At 38.8% G+C, this 23,056-nt stretch overlaps 1 protein-coding gene across 2 annotated transcripts in view; it reads right to left on the bottom strand.

Annotated features, from left to right (window-relative positions):
- ntm (neurotrimin) overlaps positions 1-23,056 on the bottom strand; it is a 370,092-nt gene that overhangs the window by 304,093 nt on the left and 42,943 nt on the right. Inside the window, exon 1 of one of the 2 annotated variants that reach the window (XM_046411178.1) lies at positions 11,151-11,269. The exons of the other annotated variant lie outside the window; for it this stretch is intronic. Within the exon in view, the coding sequence (XP_046267134.1) occupies positions 11,151-11,217 (67 nt within the window). The 5' untranslated portion in view covers positions 11,218-11,269. Of the gene's footprint in view, positions 1-11,150; positions 11,270-23,056 lie in introns of those variants that run through there. 2 annotated transcript variants of the gene reach the window in all.

Genomic DNA, 23,056 nt, shown 5'->3' with positions numbered 1-23,056 from the left:
AATGAATAAGTAACTTACATTATTTCCGTTTTATTGATTATCTGAGTCTGAACAATGTTTTATTTTGAAAATTGACCGGATTCTCTCCGTTACATCCGTCTATGACTCACTCTTGATGCATGTCAAGACGCTTGCCTCGGTCACATGATACGTTACGGCTAAAAATAAACCCACAAGCTAGCAAAATGAGTGAAAAAACAAACGTCTCTGGAAAGGGAAAAGGTCCTAGATGGGACCGTCTTGTTACAAAGAAACAGGCTCAGGGCTCCCACTGATTCAGCGTTATGGTGAGTTGTATTTTTTATGCATTTTTTTTGTTTTTGCAGTGTATCTTATTTTGAAGGCATGTTTAAACATTACCATAGCAACCAGAGAGTGTTGAAGGCAGAGAGAATGTTACTAATGTCGGCGCTATGTTACAAAGACGCTGCTAATAAAGTTGCGAGTACACGTTGGATTCACGTTTATTGTTATATTCAAAAAATACCCCAGTTTTTATGCCGGTCTTATCATTTTATTTTGTTGTATTTATCCGCCACACAGTAAAGGCCGGTCCGTGAAAATACGGTCTGATATTAAACCGGTCCGTGGCACAAAAAAGGTTGGGGACTGCTGCTCTAGTGCACAAAGGACAGTCCATAATAGCATGGTTGGATGAATCTGGTGTGGAAGACTGACCCACACAGAGCCACGACCTCAACCCCATCGAAAACCTTTAGCATGAGTCTAACCCCACTAATGCTTTACTGCATGAATGGGCAAAAATTCCCACAGAAAATCTTGTGGAAAGCCTTCCCAGAAGAGTGGAAGCTGTTATAGCTGATAGCTGTCTAAATATTTAGAATGCAATGTCATTTTAGTCCCTGTTGGTGTAATGGTCAGCTTTCCCAATACTTTTGTCCATTTAGTGTATTATATATGTACTACTACATTGGAAATATTTGACATACAGCTGTGAAAGAAAAAAAACACTTCACTGTACAAATATCAAAAGCACAGTTTGTTATCAAAAATTTCTTACAAAAAAAATTGTTTTTTTGAAACTGTTTTACCAGGAAGACGTTTTACTAAATTAGTATTTGGGAAGTAATTTTTTAATGTGCAAATTGTTTGGAGTAAACATGATTTTGAACACATGGCACGATTATTAAAGTGAATATTTAGTAAATAAGATGATTAAATCATATTATGGTGTAATGAACCAGGCTATAGGTCAAAGGTCAACACGGAGAAACATTGTCTAATGGACTGGCAAAACGACGACTGAAAAAAAATCTACAGACGCTGCTTTGGTTCAACAAATACTTTCTATTTCAACATTTTTCATTTTTCTCATGAACAGAATGTGCTTCCATCAAAACTTTTGAAAAGAATTCTCAATTCCGGACTACAGCCAACAATTCCCCACATACATACTGTGTTAAAAGAATGTCACAAATGTCTCTTCAAAGACAGACAGATGAAAGATGATGGCTGAGGCAGGTACTGTGTTTTTATATACACACTTTATGGTCATTTGCAAATTCTTTCATACTTTCTTGTTATGGTTCTATTTAAATTAAGGTGTGTGTTTTGATTCATGAAGATGTGAACTGTGCTGTACATGGAATGTCTAGAATGGCAGTATTTTAACATGTCAAAATGAAGAATATACTCTGATTTATATGTACTAAATACTGTGTGGTGTGGATTGTCCTGTGCTATTGTGTGACCAAACTCTCTGTATGCTTGGAGAGGGCACACATAGTATGTGTGTGTGTTATTTACATATGTATGGGTCTGTGGCAAGTTTGTATCCGGGGCCCATGGACTTGATGTTAGTTCAGTGGGTTCTTACTTGGCCCATGCTACACCTTTATACCATCCATCCATCCATTTTCTATACCGCTTATCCGTCAGGGTCGCGGGGGAGCTGGAGCCTATCCCAGCTGACTACGGGCGAGAGGCGGGGTACACCCTGGACTGGTCGCCAGTCAGTCGCAGGGCCAACACACAAAGACAGACAACCACACACTCCCACACTCACACCTAGGGGCAATTTAGAGTAACCAATTAACCTAATGTGCATGTTTTTGGTATTGTGGGAGGAAGCCGGAGAACCCGGAGAAAACCCACGCAGGCACAGGGAGAACATGCAAACTCCACATAGAAGGGCCCAGCCGGGGATTCGAACCTGGGACCCTCTTGCTATGAGGCGACAGTGCTAACCACTGCACCACCGTGCCGCCCTACACCTTTATACCAAGTTTCATAAAAAATCGGGCCAGTAACCCTGCTGGCAAACAAACCAAACCGAAAACAGAAGCTCTTTGACCAAAGCAAAGTTTGTAAGTAGTACAAAAAAACCCCACAATTGCCATCTTTACAACTATGTTACCGAAAGCTGTTGTTGCTTCTATATGTTTTAAAAGAACGAGTGTATTGGTCCTAGTGTATGTTGTCTATCTTTCGGTTAAATTAAAAGGGAATGCTTAGTTTGTTTCATACAAAGAGGAAAGTTCTGGGACAAAGACTGTGAAGAAGTCATATTCTCGTTATTTGATGTAATTTTTAATATTTGTACCAGCCAGTACAGCAGTTATACACTGGCAGTAGCTGGCTTTCAAGTACTTTTAAATCTTTGAAACAGTTTCTCCCGAAACATTTCATGGGTTAGCGACATTGCAGCTGAAATATTTCCCCTGTAGCCTTCATTAGACTGCATGTCACTACCATGTGCTCAAAGTTCAGAAAAGTTTATTCGAATAACTACTTGCATATTCTTCAAGGCTTTGATCCAATGGTAGTAATGACATATTTCTGTCCCGAAAGTGTGAACACAGCTGAGATATTCTGTGCACTGTGTAAAACTTCTGTTTGCCAGTGTTTGACCTATATCTCTTTAGGGTTTGATGTCTGCTTTTAATTATTGATTATTATAATAATTTCAAATAGAAATCAGTAAAGGACTGGAGTCAACATGTGAATGATTGATTATGTGAATGGTCTAATTCCTACTGTCATGCACAGTAAGATGCTGAACTACAGCATCCAGTTCTCAGCCTTTCTAGGTCTCTGTGAAGAGGAAGAGTACAAGAAAAACAGCAAGAAACTGAACTACTTCCTGGCAATAATATTAAAGCGTTGGATGATTTAATGGGGCGGCACGGTGGCACAGTTAGCACAGTGGCCTCACAGCAAGAGGGTTCCAGGTTCGAATCCCGGCCTGGGCCCTTCTGTGCGGAGTTTGCATGTTCTCCCTGTGCCTGTATAGGTTTTCTCGTTTTATCTTCGGCTTAACTTTCATGTTTTGCAGATTTTCTGAATCAAGATCGGGGACGGGTGATATGACAACTGGAGTATGGATGGGGTGTGTATTTGTTCAAACAGTTTTTAAAGTCCTCATGAAATGGAAGGCAGAGTTTGTGCTTCTGCATATGTACGCATTTCCTGTAAAATCAAAAAAGGCAAAAATCCAAAAACAATTATGTTGCCTAGATTCTAACATGCAAAGCTCAGTTCAGTGAAACACTATTACCTCAAAATCAGTTCAAAATGTGAATGACTCAGAGCTTCTGCGCAATGAAGGCAAATGTTTTGAGCAACAATGTAGGAGCACACAACGGCCAGGGGAAATAAATAAATAAATGATAAAAATAAATATTTTGTTCCTGCTCAGACAAACTCACTCAAACTTAGCTGACACAGCTAGATAACTTCATTGAAATCCTCCGGCACATTACCAGGCTTTAACAGTAAATGCCAAACTAGCAAATCTCCAAACCCCATTTTAGATTTGTTTGTTATATCAGAAGCTTTATTCATCAGATAAATAAAGACTAAGATTTTGCATATAGGCTTCTTCAGGTTTATTTGACTTTAGTTAGTACAAAAAGTCAAAAAATATACATCAACTGTCACCTTTTCTGAGCTGCTCCACTTTTGTAGCATTTCAGCATGCTAACAAACTAGACTGCATAAAAATAAAATATTAAGCTTTAATTGTATTACTTATTTTTCTCTTACAGAGGCTATTGCTACTAGCTGCTGTTAGCCGTTGAGCTAATTACCTCAGTTGGCTGTGCAGTTAGTGGCCCCATTAGCTCACAGGAGGAGTGCGGGTGTTTTCCTTATTTTCACACTATTTTCCTTTGTTTTGGATATTTCTGGGCATCAATGATTCTACCGAAATATAGTCATCAAATACCAGGATTCTAAATTGATGGCTATTTGCTTACTTGGGAATGAGATTCAACAATCAACTATCTTTCTCCAGAATCATTTAATGGCTTAAATGGAGCAACTACAAGCAGCAAGGGACAATTGCATATTACGCCATTGAACATTTTGTGAGTTTATTTTGTTTATTTATTATTTATTTATTATATATTTCAGACTCTAGAGGTACAAAGTGGTATTAAGAGACAGGACTGGTGGGGGCTAACTGGTTAGCAAGTTAACTTCAGTGGATATCTCTGCAACACAATACACAGACATCTTTGGCTTAATGTCCACACTGTTATATCTTTACATTCTGTTGATAATGTTAATTCATATTTTGAGTGTTTTAAACGAAAAAGCCTTATCATCACCATCTTGAAAGACGGAAGCTTGTTGCTTGTAGAAATGTCTTTTTCTCTGCCCTTGACAGATTAATTTCCATTAATCCATCAAACAAAGAAAAGGAAGGCAGAGAGTGTGATGAAAGCGAAAGTATGGCACCACCACATGCACCAGTCCTCCTCAGTCCCACCCATCCTTTACCAAATATAAGAGCCTTAGTATTCACAGCCAAAGGTTGAGCTTATATCTGTGTTAATGGCATTTCAAAGTGAATCAGAAGTGTCATGGAGTGTCTGCAGATTAAGAAAGAGGAAAAGCTTCTTCTTTGACACGGACTAAATCAAAGTTAGAATAGGTGAAGATGCACTTCATGGGATGAAGACTGACATTTCAGTTGGATCATCGCCTTTCATGTCACATTCCCAGTTTTTAGTACTTTTTCGTGAAAATAGAATTAGTTGTGTAGAGTCGTTGTCAGAGAATTAAACTATACAAAACCATTGGTTTGGTGTTCAAATTCAACAGTACAACGTACAACAGAAGTTGCAATTATGAAAGATAATGCACAAAGCAGATATGATAGGGTAGTCCAAACCTCAGGTGACAACACCCAAGGCTGAAAAAGGAAGCCAACACAAAAGCAGTTCTTCAAACAGGCAATTATAGCTAATGGTTCTCCCCATTGAAAATCTTGTCAGTGTTCTCCTGAAACAATTAAATCTTTCTGTTTTGTCTTTCTGTACATCATAATTATGAGTCATTTCATACAATGTACTGGAACTAACAAAGTACCTAAGAAAGTTTCTTTTGTGAAACATAAATGTGTGTGTTTAAGATTCTCGTGAAAGCAAGCTGCCACAGCGCACTAATAAAACAAATAAAAGCCAGCGCCATTAGTCTGCATTTTGAAAAAGCCAGTGTGCAACACAAGAAAGAGCATTTTAGTTGGGTTTCATTGTGGTGATTCCTGACATGACAGCACTGCTGGTACAAGTGCACTGTGGGATACTGGGTTTGGACTCGACTCATCTCTGTTTTATCTCTTAATGACAGTTTGAGGCTGTCATTATGCAGCAAGACATAAATTCCACAAAGAAAACTTGAAAAGAATTTCCAACAAGCTCTTCTTTCATCCTAGTCATATCCAGTTTGAAAGAAAAATTTCTAACAATACTCCCTTTTCATTCATTTCTGTTACATTTCTATTTGAGGGCAAGCTTTTGCCCCTGGTCTTAACATGGCCATAATCATTTCATCTGACGCAACTTGAAATTTCCTGAAACTGTATGAAGTTTAAAACAAAAATACAGCCTGTGATGTTCACAGAAATCAGAAACTTATCTTTTCATTAAGCCAATTGTTTATTCTCATTAGGATGAACAGATATGATTTTTTGTCAGAACTGATACTGATTATTAGTAGTTAATGAAACTGGTAACTGATATTTGGAGCAGTTATATATTTAGTGAAGTTGTTCACTTAAATTTTTCCACTTCCTGCTGCTTCATACTCCACTACAACTTACTTAAGTTACTAGTTAATTTGCAGATTTAGATTTAGACATTGATGCAACATGTAAATCTACTTTTACTTAATTATTTTTAAGTTTATTTATTCTATTAGTACCTGGACAAAAAAAAAAAACAGATAGTGATTATTGGAAATTTGCTAAATATCAGATCCGATAATTTGCCGTACTTATAAATTGGTCTGTTTCTAGCTCTAATGCTAACCTTAGCCAGATGAGTTAACCGTTAGCTAATTTCCTCACAACAGGAAATTTATCTAAGGAAAAATTTGCAACTGCACATATCTAGACAAGACAACTTTATTTGAATAGCCCATTTTTACAAGCAGTTTGTCTCAAAGAGCTTTACATAACATCATAGCAACATCCTCATCACATAACATAACATAACATCATCCTACAGAAAAACCTTTAACAGGGAAAAAAATGAGAGAAACCTCAGGGTGAGCAACAGAGGAGGGATCCCTCACCCAGGACGGGCAGACGTGCAATTGATGTTGTACAGGCACAGGTAAGTCCTGTCTGCAAAAACCTAACAAACCTCACTAACACCACTAACACTGATCTTTGGTAGTCCTTTCCTACTGAGTCAACCTGTGTTTTATTTTTTATTTTATTTGACCTTCATTTTACCAGGCAAGCCAGTAAGAATAAGTTCTTACTTACAATGGCAGACTGGCAAAAAGGCCTCTTAAGGCAAAATGGTAGAGGCTAAAAAAAGAAATAAAACTTATTATTGTTTACTGAATTTCCCTTGAGATCAGTATCTAAAATCAGTAAACATCAAGGAATCCTCATCTTGACTGTCTAAACTGTGTATAGCAGACTTTGGACAACCTTTATCAATGTATTGATTATAGTCAACACAAAGCCTCAGCTTTGGAAATAACTGCATTTCAATAAGTTACTTTCTTACTAGTCAAAAGAAAACATTGTTTGGTGTTTATATTGGTGGGATATCTCAAAGCAAGCATGCAGTTACTGAAAATTTCTGGCTTGTAAGCCTGGGCATAATGCTGTAAATAACAGAGAAAATAAATGTGAGAAGTAGTTCACAGATCTTCAGAATCAGAATATTAATGATACTTTGAAACCCCCAGCCAGCAACAATGATCTATGAATCCAATATGCTCAGATAATTCCCTTAGCCAAAGCCCAATGGATAAAGCAAAATGCATATGCAGTTCCATTTATTTGTTCAATGAAGTGCCACTCTGAAACAGGATTGCAGAAAGCCAACAGCCAGAAAGACAAAAAAGTCATTAGGTAGTTAATAATGCCATGATAAGCATCTGTGTTGTGGGAATATTTTTCTAATCCATATCACAGTTCAGTGTTGCTTCCTCTGGAGAACAAAACTGTCTCTTTCCTCCTTCTGCGCTGCCGTTGTTCTTGATATACATCTTATTTAATAGTTCCTGACTATTTCTGCAAGCACATTGCCAGTTTTTCTTAAAATTTCCCCCCTAGTTTAGAGACAGTTCTTATTTCAAAACACTAACTGCAACATTAAAACTGTAAAAAGCTGGGAGGTATAATCTCTTACTGTGGCAACATTGTCATTCCTGAAAGTAGAAAACAATGCATCAAACTTGCTTTAAAAAGTATTGAAGGTAAGGCCAGCCAGGGCTTTTATATAATGCATAAATGCCAGTTCAAATGTTATGCTATTTTCCACTTACAAAATAAATAAAGAAAATAAAGAACAAACTGTGCAGTATTCACAACAGCTGCCTCAGAACAACCATCTGGCCCCTAAATGTCAGAAACAATCAGATTCAACCTGTCATAACCAACAAGACATGGCGAGCCTTTGACTTCTACTAAAAAGGACAGACTGGTGCTGTAACAGCTCTACACCCAAACACTGAATCAAATTTCACTGGGCAAATGAAAAATATTACACTTACAACACTGCCAAGCATCAGTGAGCCTGAAGTGGGTAATTTTAATGTTGCTGAAGTGTGTTGCCTTCCATACCGAGGACTGTTACACTATCTCCATAATGGGGAAAGGGCCTAAAGGTGGCGTTTGATATGCAGGGGAAGGTGAGCAAAACCAGAATTACCTGACACAGCTTGTCCTCCAGACCCAGGAGGAGGAGGTTGTTACAGATAATTATTTTCAGGCTAATCGCAGTGATTTACTTCCCAAAATACAACAAGAAGTGACACAGTTAGACCTTAAAAATTGTTGCAAATGTGCAGACAAGGAGAAAGCATGTAGGTTAAAGGACGAGTTCACCCCAAAATGAAAATTTTGTCATTATCGACTCAACCCCATACTGATGGAAAGTCAAGTGAAAACATTTCACACCCAGTTTCACATCAAAACAATGCTGCAGCATTCTCCTAAACAACTGGGGACTTGTAAAAAACAAACAATAACCACGAAATGGCTCCCTACGGTTCATCTGGTATAATGCAAGTCTCCAGAAGTCCCAAGATACCAAAATAATTTGTGATTTCTCATTCCTTCTTAATTCAAAATCTTCAATTAACAGCAGCACAATGCTGCAATGCTGTTTCACTGTGAAGCTCCACAAATGTTTTGTGGACTAAGAAACTTCACTGGAGTTTCATCGGCATGAGGCTGAGTAGATACTGAATTTAATTTTTTGTTCTGTTCCTTTAAAACTTGCACTACTCATAATACTTCACATTAGGACAACAAACACACTCAGTGAGCCAGTTGAGGCTCCTCAAACATTCAGCACTATCTAAAAATTTCTGTTTTGTTGGACTACCGGATCAACATGACATTACATTAGCACCAACCAATGCAGAAAGACTTAATCTAGCACCGAGCTGTACCAGAGTGTCTCACTGAAGAACACAATGATCACATGGTAACATGTTTCTGATCAGCAGATTAATAAAACTGCAGGCTCTAACTCCCTGTTCACAGCTAAACCAAAAAAATGTTCAAATCCTTGCATCTGTGATTTACAGCTGGGAGTTGTTAAGAACATCTCTTGAATATCAACAGAGGCATCTCGGCTCACATGCTCCTCCTGTTTTATCTGCCACACTTGTATTAATCCCCTCTCTAATCCTCAGCTAAATTTTAAAGTCCAATGTCCTTCGCTGCACGATTCCACCGAGGAAGACCATTATACTCCTCTTTGTTCATTTAAGCTGTGCTTAAAGTGAAACGATGGCCACGCTTAGATGGAAAAAAGTTTCAAAATCCTCTTTTCTGAAATTCCCATATCCTCAAAGATCCTTCAAAGTGATTTCACATACATACTTACTCTTGACTGAAGGCAGTCAAGAGTAAGATTGTATGATTGTCAGCATATACAGAGAAAGTAGCAGCACCACACGCGGTCGCAAGAGTGACATCAGGTTTCAACAAGTGTCAAAACTTTAAAAAAAAAAAAAAAAAAACTATAACCAAAACAGGTCATATACTGCATAAACAGGAGCTTTGCCATCTCTAAATAAATGCAGAAATGAAAGATAAAATGATGGATGTTCCGGTTCCAAAAACCAGCATTCAGAAGTCACATGTGCTTGATGTTTTGTGTTGCAGTCATAAATGAGTGTCAGATTGCAATGTTTTCCCTATGTGGCACCTGGTCTTCACTGTCCCAATTTGCCAAGCTTTTGAAAGGAGAGGCATATTTCACAGGAGGTCTGCTATCCTGCTGAAATGAGATTTTTTCCCCCCCTCACTGGGATTCTCCACCCACTGAAATAATTACAATTTTTCTGGGGCACTGATGCATTTTTATTTCTTTACATAGGAAAGGCAGACACTTTCTTCGTGAAAGGGGAGCAGAGTGGAAACCAAAGTCCAGTGTGGCAGTCATTTATCAGTATTACATTGATAAGTACATCTGACACTGATACCAAAATTGAAAGTATTAAAACAGAAGCGGTTTTGATTTTCGGTTTATTTATAGAAGTGAGAAATATGCAGCTATGGTCATTCTGCAGTTTTTCAGTTAACAGCTGCACATTGTGATTTTAAAATCGAGCGCACAAAACTTATGGTTCTGTTCTCAAAAAATATCTTCCTCCGCGCTCAGGCACACTTCTGCACGCTCACGCTTCCCTCAGTCTGCCTCAGCCACGCGCGCTCAACTTCACTAGCGCGCTCGCTCCAGTTTTGCACGTTACACATGTGCCACAAAGTTCAACCAATCCGAGAACTTGGATGGCGAAAACTTGTGATTGGCTGCTTCTGCTCCAATCACATCGCAGCATCCACGTGGGACGTTTTACCATAAAGTTTTACTAGACCGCAACGTGAACCTCGAGTCTTACAAATTGTTTCTAAATTTCCGCTCCGCAGTCTGGGGGCTAAAGAAATCTTTAGTACATTGAAAGTAAAATAACGAGTCTGGTTAAGCTAACAGCAGAATGACGCGGCTATGTATACAGCATTGTTTAGAATCCAAGTTGCCAAATTCAGAGGACTTTCGGCTGTTTTTCTCTTTATCGGTAACGTTGAATAAAACCATGGAGGCAGCCATGTTGCTTTTCTGTTGACATAAAGCGAGTATTCTATTGGTGTAGCACGATCACGTGTCAAACTGTACTACTACTACCACCACCACCACCACCAGTCGCAAACCAAAATCTTATTACGCTCTGAAGGAACTACTTCTGCATTAAATACCTCGGCAAAGAGAATCGACTGGATTTTTAGCGACGAACTTTTTGATGTTAGCTTAACAAGACTCGTTACCTTGCGGTATTAGTAAAACTCTATGGGGCTCGAAAGGGCCCTCACTGAACTACAATATTTATTATCATCATCGGGCATAGTTTTATTAACTTTGTTTGTAAAGTGCAGGCCTGGTGTTTGTCGCCATATGCGCAAGTAACAGGTGAGGACATTTTCCTGTGCCTGACATATCAATGACATGTTCAGGATAAACAGAAATAAGCAGAGGAAGTTTAACAGCCATTCATTTTATATCCAGAAAGCCACAGAAATACATTCACTCACTCCGTTTCTCAGTCACTATCTGGTATCGCAGCGCCTTGTTGTTTAATGGCGATACTGGGAGACGTATTACTTAAAGCACCGCACACATTCACAATTTTGCCAATGAAGGAAAATTCCTCACCTTCAAGTGGAACCAGTAGGCTCACCGGTATAGTGCGCTGAAGTATGTCATCAAACTCTGTCCACATGGAGCCTTATGTGAGCTGCCCGCCTCCTCCACAGATTTTGGGTCCATTTGAGCACGTCCTCCTGTGAAGCCTGGGCTTTTCACCTCGGCACACATTAGTCCAACTCCATCTCCGATGTTAAATCCACGGTCTGCCAAAGCCAGATCTCCCGGTTACCGTGCATTGAGGATGCCACACTGCTCGGCCAGGTGCTTGTCGCTTACACGCCCTCCCCACCCTTTAGAAATGAACGATCTCAACCCATCTTTTTTTTTTTTACCGAAGCGATCATGTGAACGATTGCGGCAGTTAACGACGCAGCACGTTTGCACTGTGTTTTAACATGTTTAAACAAAACAACAGGACACAAGAGCAGCGTCACGCATGCAGCCGGCGTAAGCACGCATTCAGTTGGCCGTAAAGCCCACAATGCATTGCGGTTTTAACACTCCGCTATGTCAGACTTTCGTGCTCCATGGTAAAACGTTCCACGTGGATGCTGCGATGTGATTGGAGCAGAAGCAGCCAATCACAAGTTTTCGCCAACGAAGTTCTTTGATTGGTTGACCTTTGTGGCACATTTGTAACATTTGCGCTGGATTTTAATTTTTTCGCGCTCAAAATTTCCCTGTGCGCGCTCAGAATTGTGCCATGATCATAATTCCATAGGTATGATGAGTCCAGCTGGCTGATACTGTAGAAACCTATGGCATCCCAGATTTTCTATGTTAAAATCCTTTCAACCTGGAGCATGCAAAGTCTCCATAGCTGAATATTTATCACTTCTATAAGAAGTAGAAAATCAAAACTGCTTCTGTTGTAGTACTTTAAATTTTGATATCAATGTCAGATGTACTTATTAATGTAATACTGACTTGCCTACAGGAAAGGGCAGAGCAGACTGTACCTGCTGAGGAGACTTTTGGAGTGCAGGGGGCACTCCTCAGGACTTTTTCAACTCTGTGGTGGCATCAGCCATATTTTATGAAGTGGTCTGCTGGGGCGGTAGCATCTGTACTGCAGACTGGATGAAATCAGAAGAAGGTCAGCTCTGTGCTGGGAAGCCCCCTCGACCCAGTGCAAATGGTGGGAGAGAGGAGGATAACAGCCAAGCTGTGCTCTCTGATGGAGAACGACTCTCAGCTCGTGCACCAGCCTCTGACAGCACTGGGCAGCTCCTTCAGTGGCAGGAGCGTTACTGCAGGTCCTTCCTTCCTGCTGCTGTGAGACTGTACAACCAGCACCGCTCCTGGTAGACCCCATGCACTCCACCACAAGCTGAACAATAAGCCATGGCGCAATAAATCCCACAACAATGTAAACAGTCTTGATATATTGTAAATATTGTTTGGGTTTGTTTTTAATATTTCTGATATATTAATATTTTCAGTTTTTTTTAACATTTAGTGTAAATATTGAGCTTTGAATGTTTTTACTTGTGTATTTTATTTATCTGTGTCTTTGTTTGCTATCCTTGTACTGCTGTGACCATGCAAATTTCCCCACTGTGGGACTAATAAAGGATTATCTTATTTTTAAATTTTACAGACTTTCCATATTTAAATGGCACACTACTTTTAAGGTCAATTTGCTTGCCATTTCATGTATTTTAAGCTTTAACACCATCCACATTTTACAGGTGCAGGATCCTTTGTCACATGACCTTTGTTGTCTTAGTCAAGACAAAGACAAATGACCTACAGTTTGGATAGGTTTAAGTGTTATGATTATAATATTTGGCATGATGAAAAGGCCAGGAATATTATTAATATTATGGCTAAAATAAAATAATAGTAAATCATCGTTTTAACATGTCTTGAGTTAAAAATGTTAAAACAGGGACTGATCATCCGTTTTGTGTTTGACTGCTTTTGCCTTGCAGGTATGGGAACGACAACAGAAGGAGTAATAGATAAAATCGTAAAGTTATAGATAAGATGGTTCTATTGTATATGACTTGTTGTTAACAACCTTTTACTTACCTGTTATGGAAATGCACTTGCCTAAGTTATGTTCAAGATCTCAATTGTATTCTTTATTTAATCTTCTTCAGTTTGTGGCAAATGTGGTGCACAGCAATTGATTGCTGATGCCTGGGTTCCGGAAAAGATAAAAAAAGAGGATGTATGACTCTTACAGAACGTGGAATACACGGAGTGAAGGCTAACATGTCATGCTCATGTCGTTCTTCCATTTCTTTTCATTATTGTCCCCGATATCGGGGCGTAACATGAGCAACATAAAAACTTGATGAGGTTTAGCCAGACAAGAATCATAGTTTTTGCAGTTTGCTTGTATATTATGTATGTGACATCACTTACTTACTTCACATAGGTGACATTATAAACATTACCCAAGTTAGAATAGATCAATATTGACTTTCCATTTCACATGAGACACAAACACTGGTTACCTGACTGTGTTTGTTTAACCCCTCCGCCACCCAAACATCCTCTATATGCAGACTTTCCTATTTGATTTTTGTTCTACATCACCTGAATTTCATGTTTCTCTATGACATTTGTGCCCAACGTGACACACAGAAAGCTTAAGTAGGACAGCACTAAACATGAGCTCTGATAACACATGAAATGACTTAATGATGTGTTATTTATAAGCCATTTGGTGAGACCAGGCTGGCCAATTTATTGCATGCACGCCCTGTCTTAAAACATCTTTATGGCATATGGCCTTATTCTATTTTATTTTATTTTATTCTACTATTATATGTTACTCTTTCTTACATTCTATGTATGCACCAATCCATTCATCCATTTTCTATACCGCTTATCCGTCAGGGTCGCGGGGGAGCTGGAGCCTATCCCAGCTGACTACGGGCGAGAGGCAGGGTTCACCCTGGACTGGTCGCCAGTCAATCGCAGGGCCAACACACAAAGACAGACAACCACACACTCTCACACTCACACCTAGGGGCAATTTAGAGTAGCCAATTAACCTAATGTGCATGTTTTTGGTATTGTGGGAGGAAGCCGGAGAACCCGGAGAAAACCCACGCAGACACAGGGAGAACATGCAAACTCCACATAGAAGGGCCCAGACTGGGATTCGAACCAAACTTTTATTATTACCTGCATTTGAATTCAATTTCAATTCGGTTTATTTATATAGCGCCAAATCACAACAAAAGTTATCTCATGACACTTATTAATTAGAGCAGGTCTAGACCAAACTCTTTAAGTAGAGAGTATTTTAATGTTCATTGGCATGCACTAATAATGAAATCTTGAGTGGTGTTCATTGTGATGGATTATGTATCCCAAGTCTCCACAGCTTGATTTTATATACTGGATAAAAATGAACTCCGATATTAAATCCCGTGGCTTACTTTGAAAAATGCTTCATGGTAACAAAGAAATATACAATATTTAGGAAATACGCGACAAGCCTGAAACAGAATTACTGATGTAAGCTATTATACACTGGCAGTGCTGGTTGTCAACAGCTTAAATGTCACTGTGATTGGCAGCAAGTGCCATTTGTTGTGGTTTAGTTGGGAACAATGAGCCACCTGTAAAGCCTTACTTTTCATTCTCTCACTGAAAAAGTCTGGAATTTGCTAAATTATGCATCAGAGGTCATTTCATGATCCACATTTGGTGCACCAAAGATCAATACATCATTTTCTTGTGAGATTAATGTCTGTAATATGCCACAGTGCTCCTAACCTTATGGTCTGCATGGAAGGTCTGAGGTGAATGCTTATGAGCAAGAAGGCAACAGGCTGTAAACGGGCTGTAAAAACACAAAGACCTAAATACAAACATGCAATAAAATTCAAAAGTAATTTCAGAACAGAATGTTAATAATTAAATTACATCTAAATCCAGACTATAATAAAGCTTTCAAAATTACCTCAGTTGCCTGTACAGCACACTAGCTGTTTTTTTTTTTTTTTGATCTAATTCAAATAATAAATTTGATAATAAATTGGTTTGAAAATAAAGAAAAAAGTGAATTATGTCTGTTTCTGTTAACTGGTTTTCATGCAAAAAACTGTGTTATGCAAAGTAATTTCTTAAAATGATGCAAAAGATGGCAGTATCGGCATTACATGACTGTGACAAAAACAGTTCCGAACTAAAACCAAAAACAGAGCAGCATGAACCTCAGAGAAGAAACAAAACCTGTCACCATGGCACTCTACAAGTAAGGCTGAGTATAAGCACTAAATACTTAACCCTACCAACAAAAGGATGTGGAAGCTAATTTGGGAGAGTAAATCACATGGGATTATCCAGAAAGGCACGAAAGATACAGGCAGCGGGCACAGTTTCCTTTCTCTCAGAGCAGTAAAAGCTGATCAGTGAGTGAAATACTCACACCAGAACTTCATACTTCAGTACTTATTCAGAAAAGGGGTTTCCATTTCTTATTAACTGTATCAACTCTTTTTCAAGATAGGCAAAATAACACTTTAAGCTGATTTTTTTTTTTTTAACAATTTTTGAAATTATACTATTTCCATCTACCTTTTCCAATTCAGAACTTCAAAATGCACATCAAAATGTCAAAATGGAAAACACTATGATAAGCTTATAAAGTTATTTTTACTTCTTTGTGAAAATATTTTTTTGACATTCTTTTCAGGAACAAATAAACACAAACTGCATACATGGTTATGTAATTTCTCTGGAGTGAGAAATAGTTGGTCGAGACAATTATGGTGAACAAGCCTGTACTATGCATTAACAGTAGTGGATAAGCTATCTTGACATAAATCAACCAGAGTTATTCTTGTTTTGTTGTCTCTTTTTACATCATTGCAAACCTGGCTTAGGACAGTGACAGTTGTATTTATTTAATAAACTGTCAAATTATTCTATGCATAACAAATGAAAGTTGATTCATAATGTGACAGAGAATTAGGGGGAAAATCTGAATAAAACATTTATTCAAAGCCAACTTTAAACTGATTTTTTTTTTTTTTTAATTTTCTGAAATAATGCAATTTTCAAATTATATCCAGAATTATTTTTGTCTCACTCAGAAAACAAAACTCATTTAGGATTACATGGAATAAAATTGACTTTTGAGGTTTTAATGACATTCCTAACTTGGTGGGTTTTGGGTTTAGTTAATGGGCTTGGTAATAAGGGGCATATGGGTGCCCAGAGGCAGTGAACACTGACGAGGATCTGCCACTCCTTTGGAGAGTAGCTTTAATACTTCCATATGTATACTGCTGCCAATATAAGCTAAAAAAAAAGCTGAGAGATGACATTACTTTCTGAGCAACAGCCAGTCCCAAACATTTGAGTTCCCCACAGTGGGAAACACAGCTGACACTGTGGTCTTAATGCCAGCTACAGCCATCCTCTGATACCTTCTGCTCATCAAGGCAGCCAGAGGATTTAGCAATTATCTGTTGAAGATAACCTAGCATCATTTCATTTCATCAAGCAATTTGTATTCTCCCCAGTAAGCTGCTGCTCGAGTCTGTTCAAAACCTGCACAGGATTAGATTAAGAAATTGACTGCGGCAGGAACTTTTCAGCACCTCTGTTTTGGTTTTGAGGGTTGTGTGCTTCTCATATTGGATAAAAGAAACTGAACCTGTTCCTAATCCATTTAGAAACCCACCTAAGTATTGGACCAGTCACAAAACACTGTTCACATTTTCTAATACAGCTTATCATCTAAGGATCTTTATGCTATTTAATTAAGGTGAACTCCTACATGAAAACCTAATCTGCACAGTAGGTTAGTGAGGACAGGAATTTTCTATCACTTCGGGGATAGCAAATTGTCCTGTTCCAAATTTTTCCCGAAACATCACTGACAATCAGACCAAACTGCAGATTCCACTGCTGCCTAAGAAGAAAAATGGAAATCATATGAAAAAACAGAAAGGGAAAGCGTGTTACAGCAAATTATATTTAATAAATGCTTAATTTGTCTTGTTAAATGACATTTGTCCGCTACGAATTACAATTAATACCACAAGAAACAGTCTGTTTATCTCAAAGCATGTGGCTCATTAATCACGTTCCCCCTGAGACTGAACACTGTGAATATCATGAGATATCAATGGTCTTGTAGGACCAGTGCATCACTGGCACTCTGTGATGCAACTGCATGAATTATTCAGAATAGTTTCCAAGTACTGAGTGCATTGTTTCAATATGTATCAGGAGCAGCCATTAGTAACAAGGCCAAGAAAACATAAAGAGATGAGCTTCGATTTGCACCAACCTTGCTCCGATGCTATCTGTTATGCTCTAATTATGACAGGGACAATAAGGAGCCGGGAGAGACTGCCCCTGACGTAAATTTATTTCTCTGTCTGCCTCTTGTCTGCAGATCGCCTTCCCCCTGCCGTCTTGGAGGCTCGCCTTATTCAAAATTCAGCCGATCACAATCTTTTATAGTTTCCTACTCTGTTATGGCATCAATTCATGTCAGCCTCTAAACTTTCCTCTAGGGGTTACAGGCAGAAACAGGCGGCGGGAGGTTCTGGAGATGAGACACTGAAAAAAAACTTCAGTTTAGATGCTACTTTGTCAAATGGGAACAAATGCTGAATGGATGTAAAAGCTGGCAAAATAAAATACAAAACATAATTTTGTCAGCATCTGAAAACATGGGTGAAAGCAGAGAACTACTGTGAAAACATTTTGTGTCTTTCAGCGTCATAGCATATGCTGCTGTGGCTTACTCGTGCCCAACTGCTTCATTTCCAAGTCTGATGCATATAGACGCAGACCTATGAAGCGCTCCCTGATCTTAGGTCCCTGTAGTAAGTGGTCTGTGGAGTACCAGCAGCACTTAATGCAGTGTCCATAGAGAGCAGGCTTTCAGCACATGAGATGCAGTCTGCTGTGACCCGGGCCACTGAGGCCCAGGGGAGCAACCGGCAATTTCCACAAGGTCAACAGTTAAAGAAATAACCAGGACAACCAACACAGAGGAAAAAAGCAGAACGAGTGCTCAACATTCAGCCAGCTCTCTTCCCAAAGCCATTTTCACACTGCCTTGCCCGTCTCTAGTGTGTCCATCATTGAGTTTTTCAATTGAGAACGACAGGAGAGGGGGAGCAAAAGGACAAGCTATGACCTCTATAGTGTTTGAAACAGGCTTGTGATGGAACATGTGGATGTTCAGAGAATTAAAAAAAAAAACCCAGTGACTTTCACACTGAGGTGGAGAACAGCTTGTCACACACCTCACAGCTTGCCCTGTGTTGCAGCAAAGCGCTGGAAACTGTCCTCAGCAGAAAAATGCATTGGGTTTTATTTCCTTCATTTAAAATGACAAAGAACATTTCCATAACCAGGAGCCAAGTACCTTTGGGGAACTAACAAATGCATATTCCAATCAGACTAATAACAAGCAATTTGAACACATGTAAAAACAGTTTTTAAAATGCACACTTCACAACCTAAATAAATATTAATATTTACTTACACTACCTTCAGCTTTCCAAAGCATCCTGTGTATATGAATAGACTTGCACTGGAAGCTGAAACAGTTCAAATTAAAAATCTATACATAAAATGTTAATATTTATGGGGGTTGTGATCTGTGTATTTTTAAGACATTTTCTCAAATTGCTAGGAATTTGTGTGTCAAATTAGTATCCCAAATTATGCAAAAATCTTTGTACACCTATGTAATCCTATGTGATGTACATTTTGTCATTGTAGATATACATCATTGTGCATTTTGACAACCCTGTCTCCTGAAAATCATGTTTACTCTCTAAACTGCTAATTTAAATCAGGGAAAGGTTTTTCATCCATATTACTTTTTTATAAACATAAGGAAATCGTCTGCCAAGATTACAAAATATGAACTTACAATGTGTTTGTTTTTATAATCCTTAGCAAGTACAGCTTTGTTTCATAATATTAAATCATGAAAAAGTGACTTTATTATCATTAAGCTGAAATCTATATATTTTTCACTAACCTTAAAGCTGCTATAACCAATAGATTTAAATTAACAGAGGATGATCTGACTTCTTATATATGAAAGGGATCACTTCATACTGATGAACTCAGAAAGGATTATCACTCAACTTCACGGTGATCCTCAGCTCTACATAGACGGACAGCGTGGCGGTCATAGTTTCGGCTTTGTCAGCCCGCTGCTTTAATGTTTTGGGTCAATCCTTCCACTCTTACAGTTTTTTAAAAAACCTGTTTAAGTCCTTCCTTTTCTCCCAAAACAAAAAAACAAACGTGTTTCTAAACAGCTGTGAATGTCGTGAATACAGGGCTGTTCAGTTACTTTGCTGAAGTTTCAAGCAAAGTAACATCAAAATGAACTTTCAGGCTGTATTTTTCAGTTCATTTCAGTTCATTTCAAAGTATCCTCTCATGTTTTAAATAACAGTACAATTAGTTCTGTAATCAACTGCCATTTTGTACCTTTTGTAGCTGACTTTAACTGCCACTTTCCACTTTTAGTGCAACAGCAGGACTGCATTTCTCTTACCTTTACTCAAATACTTCTTGATTACAAGACTGATTTTATGTCTGGCACGTTTATTTTAAAGGTAAAGGCTATGATAGTAATAAATGTGCTTGTTTGGTACAAATGTACTGCTATTTGTAACAGTGGTCATGTTAATGTTACACCACCTACTTCAAACTAAAGACAGCATGAAACACACAGGGCTAGAAAACAGTTCTACCAACACTCCATAGCCACGAAGCACGCAGGAATAAATACATTAATGATAAAACAGAGTGCTACAAATATCAACTGGCTTGTCATATGATGCCTCACAGGCATATTCCTCCACTATCTCAGGCTTCAAGCGTGCCCTTCTGCCTTTCTCTGTCTCCCATCAGCTTTAGAGCTGACACGGACCACCCTTTTCCTCTGACAAATATCAATTACAGGCTCGGCTGAGGCGAATTGCTGAGAATTCAGGCTCCAGTGGGATCTCATTGTGCATTGGATTCCCTGACTCTCACCGTTGGTAAGGATCTGTAGAAGCATGGCCCTGCCTGTCTTCATGCTAAGCCCTGACACATCCTTTATAGCAGTTTGACCCTGACTGACATCGCTGTGAACCCCAAGGGAGATCAAGCACTCGTTTGATAGTGCTCAGCCTATACTTGTTACATAATGCACTGATGTTCTTGGGTCCCCTTAGTGGAAATAACTATGTCCAACATATTTTACTACATTATCTGTCCTGTCTTTTACAGCTATCAGCGTATCACTCTGTCTTCTGCTGAGTGTCAGCTGTGAGCACTGATGATAAAATGAATCACGGCTTGCCATTTACTCACCAGCCTGTCAAATAGATAACAGAAAAAACAAAGCATATATGACTAACAGTGTGTTTCCTACCTTTTCAGGTGAATGACTAAATCGCTGCCATAACCCCTAATGTGCATGGATATGGTTTCTTTCCCCCATCATATTTTAGGCTCATTTATATTGCACCAACAACTGGCACACGCTGTATCCTCAGGTTACATTTTAACCCACTTCCTGTGTCACTCAACAACTTAATACCCGGTGATTATTATGTAATTTAAAAATTATAAATAATTTTCATGTCCAAGAATATTTGAATAAAGAAGTTTGTCTAACACAGGAGCACACAGGGACTGTTACACTCAGTGTGCATGAATAGATATACTGAGAGCACAATCCAGACTTAAAAACACATGCCTGTGAAGTTTAATTCGTACATAAAGAATATGTTTCAGTTTCAACAGATCTGTAATATATAACTGATACTGAACATCTATAAAGTTTTTATTATAAATACACATCCCAATAACATAAGTATTGGGATGGGGCTGTTTTTCATGAGATGATTTAAGTCCCTTACTTCCAGTGAAGAGAAATCTTAATACTTCAGCATACCAAAACATTTGGGACAAGGCTATGCTACAAAATTTGTGGGAAGGCCCTTTTCTATTCCAGCATGACTGTGCCCCAGCGCACAAAGCAAGGTCCTTCAACAAAGGGTTGGCATAGTGCCCTGATCTCAACCACATCGAACACCTGTGGGATGAACTAGAACGGACGCTGTGAGCCAGGGTTTTTCGTCTAACATCAGAACCTGACCTCGTGAGTGCTCTACTGCATGAATGAGAAAAGGTCTGTAGGGTGATATTTCTCAAATACATTGACACTGATGGACAACAAAATCAAATCAAAATCAAAATTAGTGCTAGTGACATTTCAGCAGTTACTGGACGTTTGCTAGACACATACCTGCTATTCCTGCCAAATTCTACTCCCTTGCTACCAGGTTAGAAGAACATCCATAGAAGAATAGTCTGTACAGTGACGATCACCTGATGACATAATGACACCAACATGCTTACATCATCTGAACAGAGATTTAAACTGAGTATTTAATCCTAGTTTCTCCTCACAAGCAGAATAGAAATAAAAAAAATATCTATTCAGTTCTGTTGATAGGAGAAAGCTGAGAACGCTTTGGAGGCTGAGCTACAGTACATCACCTGCAAACACTGCGTTGTATTTTCTAAAGGAGCAAAGTGTCTCTGCAGGCCACGACAATGCAGAGAAATCGGGACCCTCTGTGCTGCCCTTGAAGGGCATCTGTTTTGTGCTGAGCCTGCAACCACCATTACTAAAAGGTCAACACAGCCTCTTAGCGGGAGAGCTGTTGAGATATCTCTGTCACTCAGCTGTCCTTCCAGCGATTATCTCGCTTAGATATCATGAGTCATAAAGTGCTTTACATATGATCTTATGAGAAATGTCCTTGTCGGCTAAAGTTGTGATCCTCCGCGTAAAATGTTCACCAACTTTTGAAAGGTTACATCTATCAAGGTGTCCTAAGTGTCGCTTTGTTGTGGCAATGTACAGCAGACTTCGGTTGAAAATTCAGGCCAAGTCCATCTGCTCCTGCGGCTCATTCTGAACACGTTTTAGAAAAAAAGGAAGGAGAGAAGAGAGGAAAGAGCATGGCAGTTCACACTTTCTATATGATGAATGGATGCGATACTCAGCCACCAGGCACAGCAGTGTGAACCTACAATAAGATATATTACCACATTTGCTAATTTTGATCCCTTGCCTTGGTAACAGACAGTGTCAGTTTCCAGCATTGCCATGAGTTTGTTTCTCTGGCAATGCACAGCACATAGCTTATTCTCATTTCTACTACTGAGGCCACAACATTACTGTACATTCCGACTAGCTGTGAAATATTTTGTTAACATGTTTGTGTTGGCAGCTTATGTCCTCTGACAAGAGAACATGCAAACATGCATTGGCAGCTGGGTTTGTATTAGGCCCCATATTTGAATTTCCCTTTCCCTCCGGTAATAGCTGCGACACAGAGGGGATATTTCTTCAGGCACTTTGTACTAACAAGTGCTGTTCACTTGTTTAAGTTGGTTATTGATGCAAATTTAGATAACAGCTCGATCAAGGTTCTACGGCAGTGAATCATTTATGTATACAATGAGGCTCAAGTGGGGTCTGACAGTTTTGCTACCCCAGACATTATTTTACTGTAATGGCTTTTATATTACCTCAAATAACGCTCTAACTTCAGCAGTTGGTATATGGAGCAACTCCTCAAGAGCTGATAGAATACTGAAACAAATAACTAGTATAGTCATGCATATATGAACACGTTTCGAGTTAAAAATAGTGGATCTGTGGATATGAGTGACAAAAGAACCATAAACAACTTCCTTCATTCATTAGAAATATTTTAACTCATTCCCCTTCAATCTGTATAATGACAAATATGTTGAGGCAGAGAAGTTATTAATGTACTCTGAGTAAACGGAAGAGATTTTTAGAAAGAAAAGCAAAGGGGTGGGATAATGATAATGTGATAATGTGGTAAGATGATCATAATGTTATATAATAGATGCAACAATTAAAC

Source organism: Scatophagus argus, chromosome 14 (genome assembly GCF_020382885.2).
Source record: "Scatophagus argus isolate fScaArg1 chromosome 14, fScaArg1.pri, whole genome shotgun sequence".
In the NCBI taxonomy this organism is placed as follows: domain Eukaryota; kingdom Metazoa; phylum Chordata; class Actinopteri; family Scatophagidae; genus Scatophagus; species Scatophagus argus.
Note: the sequence above shows the minus strand (reverse complement) of the source record. Positions and strands in the feature narration are given on the sequence as shown.